The sequence below is a fragment of the Cyanistes caeruleus genome, chromosome 6, assembly GCF_971803275.1.
Source record: "Cyanistes caeruleus chromosome 6, bCyaCae1.hap1.1, whole genome shotgun sequence".
NCBI lineage: Eukaryota > Metazoa > Chordata > Aves > Passeriformes > Paridae > Cyanistes > Cyanistes caeruleus.
In genome coordinates this window covers 60,935,891-60,949,353 of record NC_141706.1, presented here as the reverse complement: position 1 = coordinate 60,949,353, position 13,463 = coordinate 60,935,891, and the positions used below count along the sequence as shown (strand labels likewise).

The 13,463-nt window shown below is 38.5% G+C and overlaps 1 protein-coding gene across 6 annotated transcripts in view; it reads left to right on the top strand.

The window, feature by feature from the left end:
• Window positions 1–11,828, top strand: part of JAG2 (jagged canonical Notch ligand 2) — a 69,696-nt gene extending 57,868 nt beyond the window's left edge. For all 6 annotated transcript variants that reach the window (XM_086895609.1, XM_086895612.1, XM_086895613.1 and 3 more), the window contains 8 exons: window positions 157–184; window positions 1,041–1,126; window positions 3,335–3,448; window positions 3,647–3,762; window positions 4,906–5,151; window positions 5,591–5,722; window positions 6,722–6,878; window positions 9,521–11,828. In XM_086895609.1, coding sequence (XP_086751735.1) covers window positions 157–184; window positions 1,041–1,126; window positions 3,335–3,448; window positions 3,647–3,762; window positions 4,906–5,151; window positions 5,591–5,722; window positions 6,722–6,878; window positions 9,521–9,993 — 1,352 coding nt within the window. In that variant the 3' untranslated portion in view covers window positions 9,994–11,828. The remainder of the gene's footprint in view (window positions 1–156; window positions 185–1,040; window positions 1,127–3,334; window positions 3,449–3,646; window positions 3,763–4,905; window positions 5,152–5,590; window positions 5,723–6,721; window positions 6,879–9,520) is intronic.
• The last annotated feature ends 1,635 nt before the right edge of the window (window positions 11,829–13,463 follow it).

Below are 13,463 nucleotides of genomic sequence, written 5' to 3'. Positions count from 1 at the left end.
ATATATATGATAATTGAACTTTTTTTGCAAGTGTGGAAGAAAACATTCAGTTCTGTATATTTTTCTTACCAAATTTTGTGGCTTCTGAACTATAGCGTTATATTTTAGAAAATAAATTGTGCCACTATTTACACTATCCAATATTCTTTTTTCTAGATACCAATGATTGCAACCCTCATCCATGGTAAGTACAGGAACTCCTGTACCTATTGTGAAAATAAAAGTGAGCACAGTAATGCAGATTTATGTTACAGATTAGAATTAATTTTACTCTGAAATAATTGAAGCCAGCCTCTGGAAAATATCTTAAAACTTTTTTTTTGCTATGCCATATGTATTCCTTGACAGCACCAAAGACCACGAAATGATCTTGAATTAATTCATGTATGAACAAATAGAAGTATTTCAGTGTAGTCTCCATGGTGGAACTGACCACTAAATTACAGTGATATGAAGTGAATCACATGTGATAAAATTTGAAGCATTTGTAATTGGATGGAGTAGAAAATGAGAAATCAAAACCTGTTAGTTTATAGTAAATAATTTTAAACAATATAAAAATGTCCTGTTTGACCTATTACTATGTATAAACATGTTTAAAAACAAAACTGAATTTTTGGGAGATAAAATGGGAACATTTTAAGTACACAGGCTGATATTTATGGTTGAATTGGGAAAAAGCTTGTGTGGATGAAACAGTCTGCCTTATCTTTCTCAGTTGTCCACTCTGATGCCATAATCTGTGCTTCATGTATTAAAAAAACAAACAAATTTGGAAAACTTTGGGCTTTCTTAGTGTTCACTTGAAAGTGCTGTTCCACCTCATTGAGTTCTGTGGATGTGCTTCCTCATGGATCTGTGTGGTGTTGCTGTTTAATTGCTGACTTGCTAAGCAATATTGTTTATCTAGCATTATGCTTTTGCTCTTGATAGAAATAAATTGTCCCTCAAAAGAGCAGCAGAATCTTTAATGAAAAAAAGCTTTAATTGACCAATGAAACAACGTAGATGGCTTGTTAACTGCACTTTTTTATTTACAGTTACAACGGAGGGATCTGTGTTGATGGAGTGAACTGGTTCCGGTGTGAATGTGCCCCCGGCTTTGCTGGTCCTGACTGCAGAATTAGTAAGTACCTGCATGGGTAAAGATCTGGATGGTTGTACCACTCTGCACAAATTGGAAAGAACACCTGGTGACCCTTTGTGCATTAGCTCAGCTGAATTCCAAATAATGAAGTAGAAGCCACCTGTTAGCCAGGTACTGATACCTTGTAAATAATAGCAGGTTATGGTCTGTTACGCATTTCATTAAATGGCACTGAAATGAGTTGGCTTAAATCATGCTTAAAGCCTCGATTGCTGGATTTTCTTGGACAGTTCTGTTTCTGGGGTTCTGGCTTCATAGAAGCTTAATTTTTAAATATTTCTCTGTTGATAAGCATCTTGTTGGTAAAGATAACATATATCTGAATGTGTTCACTTAACGTAAGAAACCAAAATGGACTGAGACATTCCAAATGGAAACAAAAACATTGAGTGTAGTGCTGGCACATGAATAACAGAAGTATGATAAAGGTCTTTCAAAGCTGGAAAACAAATCTGTTGCACTGCATTTATTCTGAAGGGTAGAGGCCAAAAAGAAGGGTGAAAAACAGATCCTAAAAGTGTGTTGAAGTGTTGTGGAACAAGCTGCTGTGGGGGGCTTTGTTGTTTGGTTGTTTTTTTGGGTAGTTTTGGTTTTGTCTTTTTAAAGGAATTTTACCATTTTGACTTGAATATATACCTTATTTTGATACTTCATATATACCTTATTTTTACTTTCTGCTTTGGAAGATCAGACTTCGAATCTTCTGTAGCTTCAAGGCTTCTGTGCTTGGTCCTTCCCACTCCATCAATATGGTGATGTGCTTTCAGGTTTAGACTTATCCTCATTCTAGCACAGAGAAAATAAACCAGCACTTCTGGTTGGAGGGCAGCAGCTGCATTTGTGGAAGCATCAGCTTAGTGATGATACAGAACCAGGCATGGCAGGTCATTGTGTGTCTAGATCCAGATACCCAGAAAGGGATATTGAATTCTCCCTGCCTGCTCCTCTTCCCCTTGAGGCTAGGATGTCACAAATACAAATACTGTGCATTTGTAATGGAGCTGCAGACATTTTTTTACTTGTTTAGACTGGTGTAGATAGAAGGAGTAGCTCTGAAATAAATGCCTTTTATGGCTGATAAAGTTAAGTCACCTTTTTTAGCATACAGGGTCTGGAGAATCTTAAATCTATATAGCATGAAGACAGGAGGAAAGAGTAGTTAAACCCTGCTGAAGTTTAGATCTTAGTGCACTTTTGAAGGAAGTCAGAATAGAACCAAAAGTTCTTCCACATCCATTGGATTGTTTTGCATTGCCTACAAGTGTAACAGTCTCACTGCTGCCATTTACCACATTCACTTTCAAAGTCCTGTACTTTAAAATGAGCTGTTACCGTGTGTTGGACAAGAGCTGGTGTTTAAACAGTTTTCTCAGGGGTTGGAAAGGGCATTCACACTCAGTGAAGAGAAATTTTTCAAAAGATGCTTTGGAAGAGAGAGGTTCTGGTTGAAAATGAGGCAGCTGGTGCCTGTGGCTCACAGCTTGATAAGTTGGTTTCTGTTGCATAGAGTATTGGTCACTTCCCCACGATAACAAATGACACATTGCTGTCCATCTGAATGAAACACGCTTCCCTACCTTTGTCCATTGGTTTCTGTGGCTGAGCCTCTAAATATTTGTTGTTTTTTTTTTTGAAAGAAGCTTTTATGCTAGGTCTATGTATTCATCTACTCACTATTTCAAGGTTATTAATGTTCATCAAATGTGTTACAAACCAAACTGTTACTCTTCTGCCTTACAGTCATTTGTAATGCAGCAAGTCACTTCTTTGAACATTGTTGAGCAAGATCATTGTTCAGCTCTTGCACTCTGATAACTTCATGAAAGCACATGCTTTTGTATGAAGCCTTAATATCTGAGATTAGTCCCAGAACAGGATGTGAGACTCGTTCTGTAGCTGAATGTGGACAAGGCATTAACACCTTCAGCTGTCCAACACCTCTGCTCTGTGAGATGAGTCAGCATATGACTGCTGTTTTGATTATTAGAACTTCAATTATTGTGCAATTATGAGAAATCTGTTACAGGTTATTTCTGAAATGGCAGAACTGTTTAATTGCAAGATTAGTTCTGTAGCCACACTGTCCTCTGCTATAAAAAAGGAGGTACTGTTAGATAACACCTTGGTAAATTATTAATTACAATGTCCTGTGTCCTTGTCACTGAGTTTTACCTATTTTCTGTCTAGATATTGATGAATGCCAGTCTTCTCCTTGTGGATATGGTGCCACCTGTATAGATGAAATAAATGGATACCGATGCACTTGTCCTCCTGGAAGAATTGGTCCTAGATGCCAAGAAGGTATTCCTATATCTGTAATCAACCTTTACCCAAAACACAATAGGGCTCAATGTAGCCAGTATAAAGTTTATATCTATATATAGTAGTCTGATAGGTAAGGAACAGTAGCTAATATTTTAAATTTAAATTTGTATAATATTTATAACTTGAAGAGGTGAAGTGTCTGAATGTGCTTTTTGTTTTGTTTTTTTTCTTTAGTGATTGGAATTGGAAAGCCTTGCTGGCTTAAAGGAATGACCTTTCCCCATGGCAGCCGGTGGGAACAGGAGTGCAACAGCTGCCACTGCTTGGATGGACGTATTGACTGCACCAAGGTAGGCATTTTGGCCTATTTACTTAAATTCCTGTGGCTGAAACAAACTCATTGCTCTTCATGCACAAGTTAGTCTTTGTCTCCTCCAAATTTCCTTGTTTTTTTTTTTAAAAAAAAAGTGACTTTCTGTAAAAATAGTTATGGATTGTCTTTAATATCATAAGTTACTGTCCTGCTGTCTACCTGCTAGAACAGGCTCTCTAGACCATTTTTTGCAGAAAATTAATGCAAGATGGAATAAACAATAAATAAATTTCAGTGCTGAAGCTTTGCAAACACAGTTTTAGAACTCCTAATTTTGTGAAATGTGAGGTCCAAGGTGGAGGACATGTAGGAAGAAATTTTCCCTGGGTATTAACTGCCTTGTTGAATAGTCCTTTAGTAGCTTTATGAGTTGACAGCTTTCAACCTTTTTTATATTTATTGTGGACTAGATCCTGGTGGTTTTGTGACTGAGGAAAAGTAAGACCTAAATGCAGATGGAGCATGTGCCTTAAATTCAATTTGTCCATGTGTGGTATTAGGTTTAGAAATCCCTATGTTCCTAATAGCTGTACAGTGCTATGTAGATCTTGAAGGCTACATGAAACTGTAGAGTATCCAGAGTTGGAAGGGACTCACAAGGATCTTCCAAGTCCAGTTCCTGGAATGGAGCTGTGTTTTGAAATTTGCTGCACCCAGTAATTTGTGGGTACCAGCAAACTGTTACCTTTTGGGAGCATGGTTGGAGTGGTTGTGCTTATCACCAATGTGCATCAGCTCTTAAAATATTCACCATTCTCTGGCAGGGGTCTCAGTGTGAATGTTGAAGAAATTAATCTTTGTGGTGATAGTTCTCTTTCTATATTGTAGAAGCCTAGAGGACTAGATTAAAATAAACACTTAAATTTCTGTATAACTAAGTGTAACAAATCCATCAACTTGTAAGGAGATATCCCAGTCAGTGGTTTCTCAGATTATCTTTGCACAGATTTTTACTCTTGTATCTGTACTAAATGTCCTCATTTCATGGAGAGCAGTTCCATCTGCTACTAGGACTACAGCAGTATCAAAAGATAGATATTTTTCAGTGTGAATTGCTTCTTTGGATTTGATGTATGAGAGTAACTACCTGTAAAAGTGCTTTGTTCTTTTTAATTTCTAGGTGTGGTGTGGAAAAAAGCCTTGTCTGTTACACAAATACTGGGATAATTCCAATAATCAGTGTCCCATGGGTCAAGAATGCCAGGAGAAGTATATGAAATGCTTTCAACCACCATGCACAGACTGGGGAGAATGCAGTGCCTCTGAACCTCTGCCTAGCAATATCAAGTGTCTGCCTAATTCTGGGTACTTGGACAATGATTGTGCTAGGATTACTTTAATTTTTAATGGAGACAAAGTACCCCAGGTGAGAATGGAATTATTACTGAAGTATGGCAATGTATGTAGGGATCTAGTCTATGTCACAGCATGAAAGATTAGGGTTTCTAGTATGGCTCCTTGCTATTATAAGCTTGCAAATTTTATTACTAAACTCCTCTATTGCTTTTAATTGTGCTTTGTCTAAATGATGAGGCAAAATTTGGGTTTGTACTATTTTATCTTCTTGAGTCTTGAAGAACTATTTACATTTCAAGATGGGCTCAGACTGTACTAACATAATTATGCAAGCTCAGTTTTTTTGCCCTTCATTCCAAAACCCTCTTCTTCACTTTTTTGCCCTTTCTTGCTCCCTTCTTTTCTGCCTTCATCAGTTCTTAGCAACTGTGAGAACTCTGAAGATCCTTATGTTTACATGCTATTTTTTACTTGAACTAAAATGGCACAATCTCCCTCACTTCTAACAGGGCACTACAACAGAAAATATCTGTTCTGAAATCCGGTATTTACCAGCTACTAGGACTGTTTCTAGGGACAGAACTCTGATAATATTGTGTGATCCATCCTACTCCACAGAGAACGCAGTGGAAGTTGCTATTGTAAGTATAAGATGTGTGTGTATATATATACAAAAATGTTTTCTTATTAGTTTTTGCTGGGGAAGAAGCTGTTCAAGCTTGTTTCACTTGAATGCAGGTGGAACAATCCATGGCTTAGTCTTGTCTGCAAAGCAATTTTGTGATCTCACAATTTCCTACACTGCCAGAGAGCTGAAACTGCAGGTTTTGTTAATGATAGATGGCTACTACATGCTTATGAGAAATTACTCTAAAGACTAGTTCAGCCCAAATTAGTGAACAGGTGCCTACTTGTTCTGTCAGAAATCTTGGGCTCTTGACCTCCTCAGTAAGGAGATATGGTTACATGTGGCAGGATTTATTTCTGTGAAGAGGTTTCTGCTGTGCATTTAGTGTATGGCTGCTTCAGGCATGTTCTTTAAACACAAGATACTAAGTGAAAAGTGGCAGAAGGTGCAAGTTGAGTAGATGAAAGTCACTGTTATCCTAGTGAAATAAAGACTTGCTTTAGATGCATTTACAGCTCAATCACCCTATGCCTGTGTATAGCTTAGTTTTCAAGAAAAAGTTTTCATGATACCTATTTATCCAGGCAGAAGCTGGATTATCTCTGCTAGTACTGTAAAGTGCCTGCTGAGCCACAATGCAGGGAGCAAAGTGTATGGTATAAATAGAGCAGACTGTTATTAGTCCTAGCTTCTATCTAGATAATCCACATATCTTGAACTGCTCCAAACTATGACTAAGTTTAGCTCATCAGTTTAAGTAACATGGAAGTCACTGCCTTTCCTTTGAGGTTAACAAGTAGGTGTGCTACCCACCAAGTCTGACACTGCATATGCAGTTTGGGTAGAGCCAGCTATGCTGTTGCTGTGGTAAGCTTTCAGAGAACTGTTTGTAGCTAGTCTCAGGCAAATTCAACTGAGTGAACTCAATTAAGATGTTTCTGGATTTATAAAGAACGTTTCCATGGTTAGGTGACTGCAATAACTTCTTGCTTTCCCCCTTCACTCCCTTTAGTCCTTTGTCCCGCACCGAGATGAACAAGATAACAGCCTCATTCAGAATGCTGCTAATACAATAGTAAATGCCATCACCAAGCGACAGAACAGCACGGTTATGTTGGCAGTAACTGAAGTCAAAGTCGAGACCATCGTTGTTGGGAATTCGTCATCAGGTAAGGTTCCAGTGCATACCTCCTCTGTGGTGTGTTTTCTGTTCCCCTGCTATATCAGACTTATCTTTCTTTACACATTGGAGAAAATGATCCACCAGGTTGTCTTTAGTTGCTGTTACTAACTGATGAGAAAGTGCCTTGGAGATCAAGAATTCTGTCCTTGTGTGCTAGTTTAAACTTAACCTCATCCCTAACATGATTTTCCCAGATACTCTTGCCATGGTTTTGGCTCTGACTTCCAACCCAGCTCTCCAGCCAAAGCACACCTTTCATAAGATCAGGAGTTGTTCTTGTGTGCAGTTCCAGTCCTGTCCAATTCTCCTACATTAACCTTAAAGCAACCTCAGCCCTTGATGCTGCTGGCACTGAGGCTGTGAAGAAATGAAAATATGGGGAGAAGGAAGGTGTGGTATGATACCAATCTCTTCTGAAGTGCTCGTGTGCTATTTATTTACCTTAACAAGAGTCAAAGATGCCTAGTTTCTTCCAATACTTGGCCATGATGTAAAATTTCACTCTCATTTTCAACATGTGTTTTTCACTAGTGCACAGCTGGCTTCAAATGTAGCATTTGTTCCTCTTTAAGAGGATATAGTGTGATTGGAGACCTTTATCTCTGAATGCTGGCTCTCCAAGAGCTGTGCCAAAATAAGCTATTGGAGGTTTTGCATGGCTGTGTTCCTGCCTGGGGGAGGCAGGAGACGGGCTTGTGGAAGACCGCTGGTAGTCTCAAGTTCAACTAAGCCCCAGAGTGAAAATCTTACAATGGTAGGAGGCTCTCCCAACTTTTTCTTAGACCTCCCCAACATAATCTTCTGGAAGATCTTCCATCCATAGTCCAAACGATTAGCAGATTGCCTGGTTCCACTTCCCTTTCATTTTCCTTCTAGGAAATGCCTTTCATCTGTTAAAGTCTTGGCAAATGCGCTTTCCTCAGCTCTCCTGAAGGAGTGTGCCTGCTTTGTGCTTGCCTTAAACAGCAGTTGTGTACAAGATAAGGAATCTAGCTGGGATTTTGACATACCTCAGCCTCTGGCTTTTCTGATTGCATATTAAATTCTAGGGCTAAAGGGATGCAGATTATTTTGCCTCCTACCTCAATAAGATTTAAAGATTCTCCTAAAATAGTAGATTAATTTGGGTTCTCTTGCAAAATGGTTTCCAGACTCCTCATTTTAGTATGGGTGCTCAGCACTGACCACTGGCCCTGAGTTCTTTAAGTGGAGTTGTTATGAAACAATCTGTAAACCTGTTTTTTTTTGATTTTATTTGTTGTATTGCTGCCCCTTAATTGGTCAAGGTGGGTGAAAACCTATCAGAACTTGTGGTGTAAAGCTCTATGTGTTGAGAATCTCATCCTGTTCATGATATAATGTTAGGTTACTTATGAAAAATCAGGATAGAGTAGCAGCTATGAGTGCAATCCTTCCCATAACTGATAAAATACAGTTTTGAGATCCCTTGGGGCCAACCACGTTGGCAGTTTACTCACCCTCCTTTACCAAAAGGAAATGTTTGAGAATGTGTCACATTCCACATAACAATGTGCTCAGAAGACACTTGAACATTGGAGCGAACGACCATGGTGTTGAAACAGTGATTGTTTTTGTATAGTCATTTCCAGGTTATTATGTAAGCAGATGTCATAAAACTGCTGAGGGAATTTATGTTTGGATCAGGCACTGGAGTGGTGGGTTGATAGTGTTTGTCTTCAGAGCTGTTGAATAACCCTGTTGCTCTCTATAAAAACACCTCATCTCTTGTTGCCCCTTACTATGTGTTTTTGCTTATCAAGAAGAACAGATAAAAGTTGTTATTCTCTCCTAGCTGTACAGCTCTTGAGGAAGGGGGGCAGAAGAAATACAAATATACATACATTTTTCAGAAATATTTTCCTAGAGAGGTACTGTGTCTGTGTAGCTGGGAGAACACTATAGTGAGATTTGGATTGGGAAAGTAGAGAAAAGCAATTGCCACAACAACTTTTGTTTGTTCATTGAGCAGGGAAGACTTTTCTCTCTAGGGCCAATACTCTGATATTTCGCCCTGAGGTAGAACAGGAACTTCCTGAAGAATGCATGGACAATTTGGTTATGCAGTCCTAACCTGTATGTTTTTGGAGATTATTGATCCATAAGCGTCCATAGACACTGATGGTAGAGGACTGTTCTTTCTGATGATAAATGCAGGATGTATTTGTGGTGCAAGTGCCAGTACTTCTAGACCAACTTAGAGGCACAGTGCTCCATTGCCTGCCTCCTGCTAGGAGAAGGTTTTTCTTCAGAGAAAATCCTTATCCTAGCAGGATTACTCAGGTTTTCTTGGCCAACTTTGTGTAGATGCTTGAGAAAGATGCTACTTAACAAAACCAGTTTGTCTGTTGGAGGGGATAAAATATCTCAAACAGAGCTTTCCTCCCTCATCATTCATCATGTAAAACTAAACTAGTAAAGAGCACTTTCACATGGACCTGGTGCATTCAGGCAGTTGTTATTGTGCTGTGATGACATCTTACTTCCTTTCTCCTAAAAACAGTTCAGGGGATCACCTGTAGTTAAGTATGGATGCTTCTCTTGCAAATGTCCGGTGCTATGTATCTTGTTCTGTTAACGCGAGACTTTTTCTTTCCATTTGCCCTCTAGATTATTTGGTTCCAATTCTTTGTGCAGTATTTAGCATTGTGTGGCTGACTTGCATAATCATCTGCGTGTGGTGGACTCGGAAGAGAAGAAAAGAGAGAGAGAGAAGCCGTCCTCCCAGAGAAGAGGGTGCCAATAACCAGTGGGCACCTTTAAATCCCATAAGAAATCCTATAGACAGATCTTACAGTAACAAAGACATTCGTTATGAGTGCAAAAACTTCATATCTCCTCAAAAGAGAACTTGTGATGCAGTAGAGGAGTATGTAGAGTATGAGGAAGAGGAGGATGAAGAGGAGGAAAGAGATGAGGAAATGGACAAATTCCTATCTCACAAACTCGCAAAGCCTTTGCCGACAAAGGTGTCTGACACATCAGAGAGCAGTCCAATAAAGAAATCCCATCAAATAGGCAAAATGGACAACAGATCTGTAAAAAATGTGAATGCATCAAACTTTGAAGGCAGTAGAGACTAACCTGTATTTGGGATGTGGGCAGACTGCGCCTGCGCTTTTGCTGGGGAGGGGAAAAATTGACATCTCCACTTTGCATCAAGGACTAAAAATATCTGGAGTCAAATGTTCATAGTTTCTTTATTTTGCGTAAAAAAAATAAATAAAAATAATAAATAAAATTTATTTTGTTTCTTTAGCCTTGTATAAATTATTCAATGACTGTCAGATGAAAAAAATGAGTAATCTTTGATAGTTGCTATTTTTGTAAAGTTTACTTATAATACACTCGCTATGTGGCAGAGGAGAGGTTGTATTTTCAATATGTGTAAAGTTTATTACAAAAGACTGTACACTGTTTACAGAATGTATTTCTTTTTATTACTTACTCTAATTTAATGGTGGCTTTAAAACCTCCTGGTTGAGGAAATTGTGTGAACTTTAAACTGCTTTCTTGACTTTGAATCTCTATTAATGGCAGCTCACTGCACTTGTTACGTTAGTAGCTTCTGTAAGATTTTTTCCAAATTTGCCTTACACACTTTGTAATAGGAACAAAAAAAAAAATATAGAGATCTTTCAACTGTGGTTTAAAAGTGGCCTTTTTATTTCTGTTTAATTACTTTAGAATTGCAGTATTGAAGCATGTGACAAGTGCCTTGAGATTAAACTTTTTCTATAGCAACTGTCAAAGACTGCCATATCAATATAGTAAAATTGTGAGAACTCTAGGTTCCCCAACTGACACAGTTTATTTTCTAATAGTGAAAGTGCTTTTTTGTAAATATGTACATATTAAATGAATCACTCTGTATATTTGATTTAATAAGTTAAATATTTTGGTCTTTTTTTTTTTTACATGTCATTCCTTTTAATTTATGTTGCAGAAAAGGAGGTTCTATGGCAGTTTATAAGACTTTTTTTGGTATTATGTCCAGATTAGAAAATGATGTTAATACAATCAATGTTAGGAATCTGTTGGTCATTTGTATTTACATAGGAACATAACCACTTACATGTAAATAGATCCAGAAATGTTTGTTTATCCCCATGTTCAGCCCATCTCAAGAACACTAACGGGTGCATCTACTGTACAGTACCAACATAGAGGCATTGTTTTTTTCTTTTGTGAATATGTTAATTACATGTGGTATTACTTTTTTTTGCGTTTAAATACAGGCCTAATGAAGGGAACAATATTTTCCTCAATCTTGTTTCTGTTGTGCTTTATTCATCTTTTGCTCTAAAGGAAAAAAGCTGGCAAGCTCAGAGGATGGGGAGTACCTCAGTAGAAATGGTTAAATATTATGGAAGGCTTATGCTTTTTTTTTTTTTTTAAGGCTTTTATTATTGCTGTTAACTGGGCAGACTGTAAGTTTATTTTAATTACTGAAGAAGCATAACACTACATACACCTAGTTACCCTACCACTGAGAGGAACGGATGTCTGAGAGTGTAAACTCTGGCCCACAAACAATGTAAACATGAATGTTTTGAAACCAGTTATTTTATACAGGAATGCAGGATTTGCTTTGCAGGATCATCTGTTTTAGTACATTTTTTTGACATGTTCTTAAAAAAAAAAAATAAAACCTTTCAGAAAAGAAACTATTTATTAAAGCATTTTATAATGATGTTTGTTGTAACTTTTTTACTTGTGCTAAATATTCAAAACTTATTTTGATAACCTGGTTAGGAGTTAGTTTAGAAAAGGGTACTATCCTTCTCATGTTCCCCAGTATAATCCTGAGTATTTAAACCAAAACCACTTTTTTTCTGCTACTCTTGTAACTTTTTGTACTGTAATGCTGCTGTCTTCCATAATCTAATAAAATGATTCCCTCATTGTGTGTAAGATACTCCAGATTGTTGTTTGCTTTCTAAGTGCCTGGAGCTCGCATGTGACCAGGCTAAGCAGAGGAGAAAGTCCAGCTTTAATTCCTGGTCCTTCCCTTAACCCGAGCGCACCGAGCGCCGGCGCTTCCTGAGCCAGCCTGGCAGCCTTGTCCCACGGCCAGCCTGCAGAGGAGGTGCTCTCCTCCTTAGAGACACCTGCAGCTCCCAAACTGGGGCTCTCCCTGCTGTGATAAACACCAGGGCTCTGCTCATCTGCCAGCAGCTGCACTGGATGATCCCTGTGGGTGCCATCCAGCTCGGGATGTTCTGGGTGTCCCGTGTGCCTGTTGTGCAGTGGTTCTCCTCCTGGCTGCTCAGTGAAGCCTTGTCTGAGCAGAGTTTGGCTTCCTGGGGTGAGAAGAGAGCTGGCTGAGCATGCAGGGGCCTGATGGGGGAGATGTCCTTTCCTAATTGTGTTGGATTTTGAAGTAACGTCTCTCTACTCTGCAGTCATTCAGAGCTTTTACACGTCATGCTCCAATCTCAGTTGAGGTCTATTCCTGTCTCTGTAACAGTTCCTTTATATATGTTTTACATAGGAAAAGATTAATTCCTGCATGATAATATGGTATAAAAGTTGAATTTTTTCTAATAGCAGAATTCTAGATTCTGGCAGAGTTTTTATTCTAGTTATCATACAGCTACTTTTTATTGCTTTTCTTGGAGAATTTGCTTTTCTTCATCATGACAGAAACAACTCTCAGCTCAGTTCTCAAAATCTGTTTTCTTTCTCAAAAGGAGAAATAATAGATTTATATGTTTGGAATAAGGTCACTGCTGTTCTGTCATGTAGTCATGAGCTGGCTCATTGCTCCCAAAGGTGCAAATTCTGTTTATTCCCAGTACTGAGGTAGCATATGCTTCAGTATAAGGGGGCACACCAGTGGTCATCACCCACTGTTGTGAACAAAGGAACTGATCTATGTCCAGGAGCTGTTCCCCCGTGGATTTGCAAAATCACCGCAGGCAAGTGTTTCAATTTTGTAATGCTCTTTCCCTGCCAAAACCAAGAATTATTTGATGTCTCCTTCGTGTGATGAGTGAGTTATGTACACTGATACACACAAAACAAGATTAACAAGGTTAGGAGGATAAACAAAAAAGTAAACTTTGCACAAATGGACCGTGGTCGATTTTATGCAGATCTTATTTCTATGCTGCTCTTAAGTTACTTATATGTCTCCACATGCTTCATCTCACCTTATTCAGTAGTTTTGTTTCCTGTTGATTTATTTTCACAGGAGATGTTGAACTCTTGCATCTCGAATACTTGCTGATGCACATGTGCTGAGCATTATGGTGCTGCCAGAATCCTCTCTGTTGCAAGAACGACATAATGAGACAAACCAATAAATGGACTCTTGTGATTTTTCTAAGTGATGAATAGTTGTGGGTTAATTTTTCTTCACTGATGCTCTATCCAAGACCTGATATTAACCTGAAACACCTGCTGAGCTCAATTGTTTTTTGGCCATTTGCTGTTCTCTGGTTTATTCTCCAGCAGGCCACATAATTATTCCTCTTCAGGTCTGACTGTGCTTGGATGGAAAGTTAATGTATCCAGTAAAATAACTGACTCTGCCCATATCTTTTCAAGA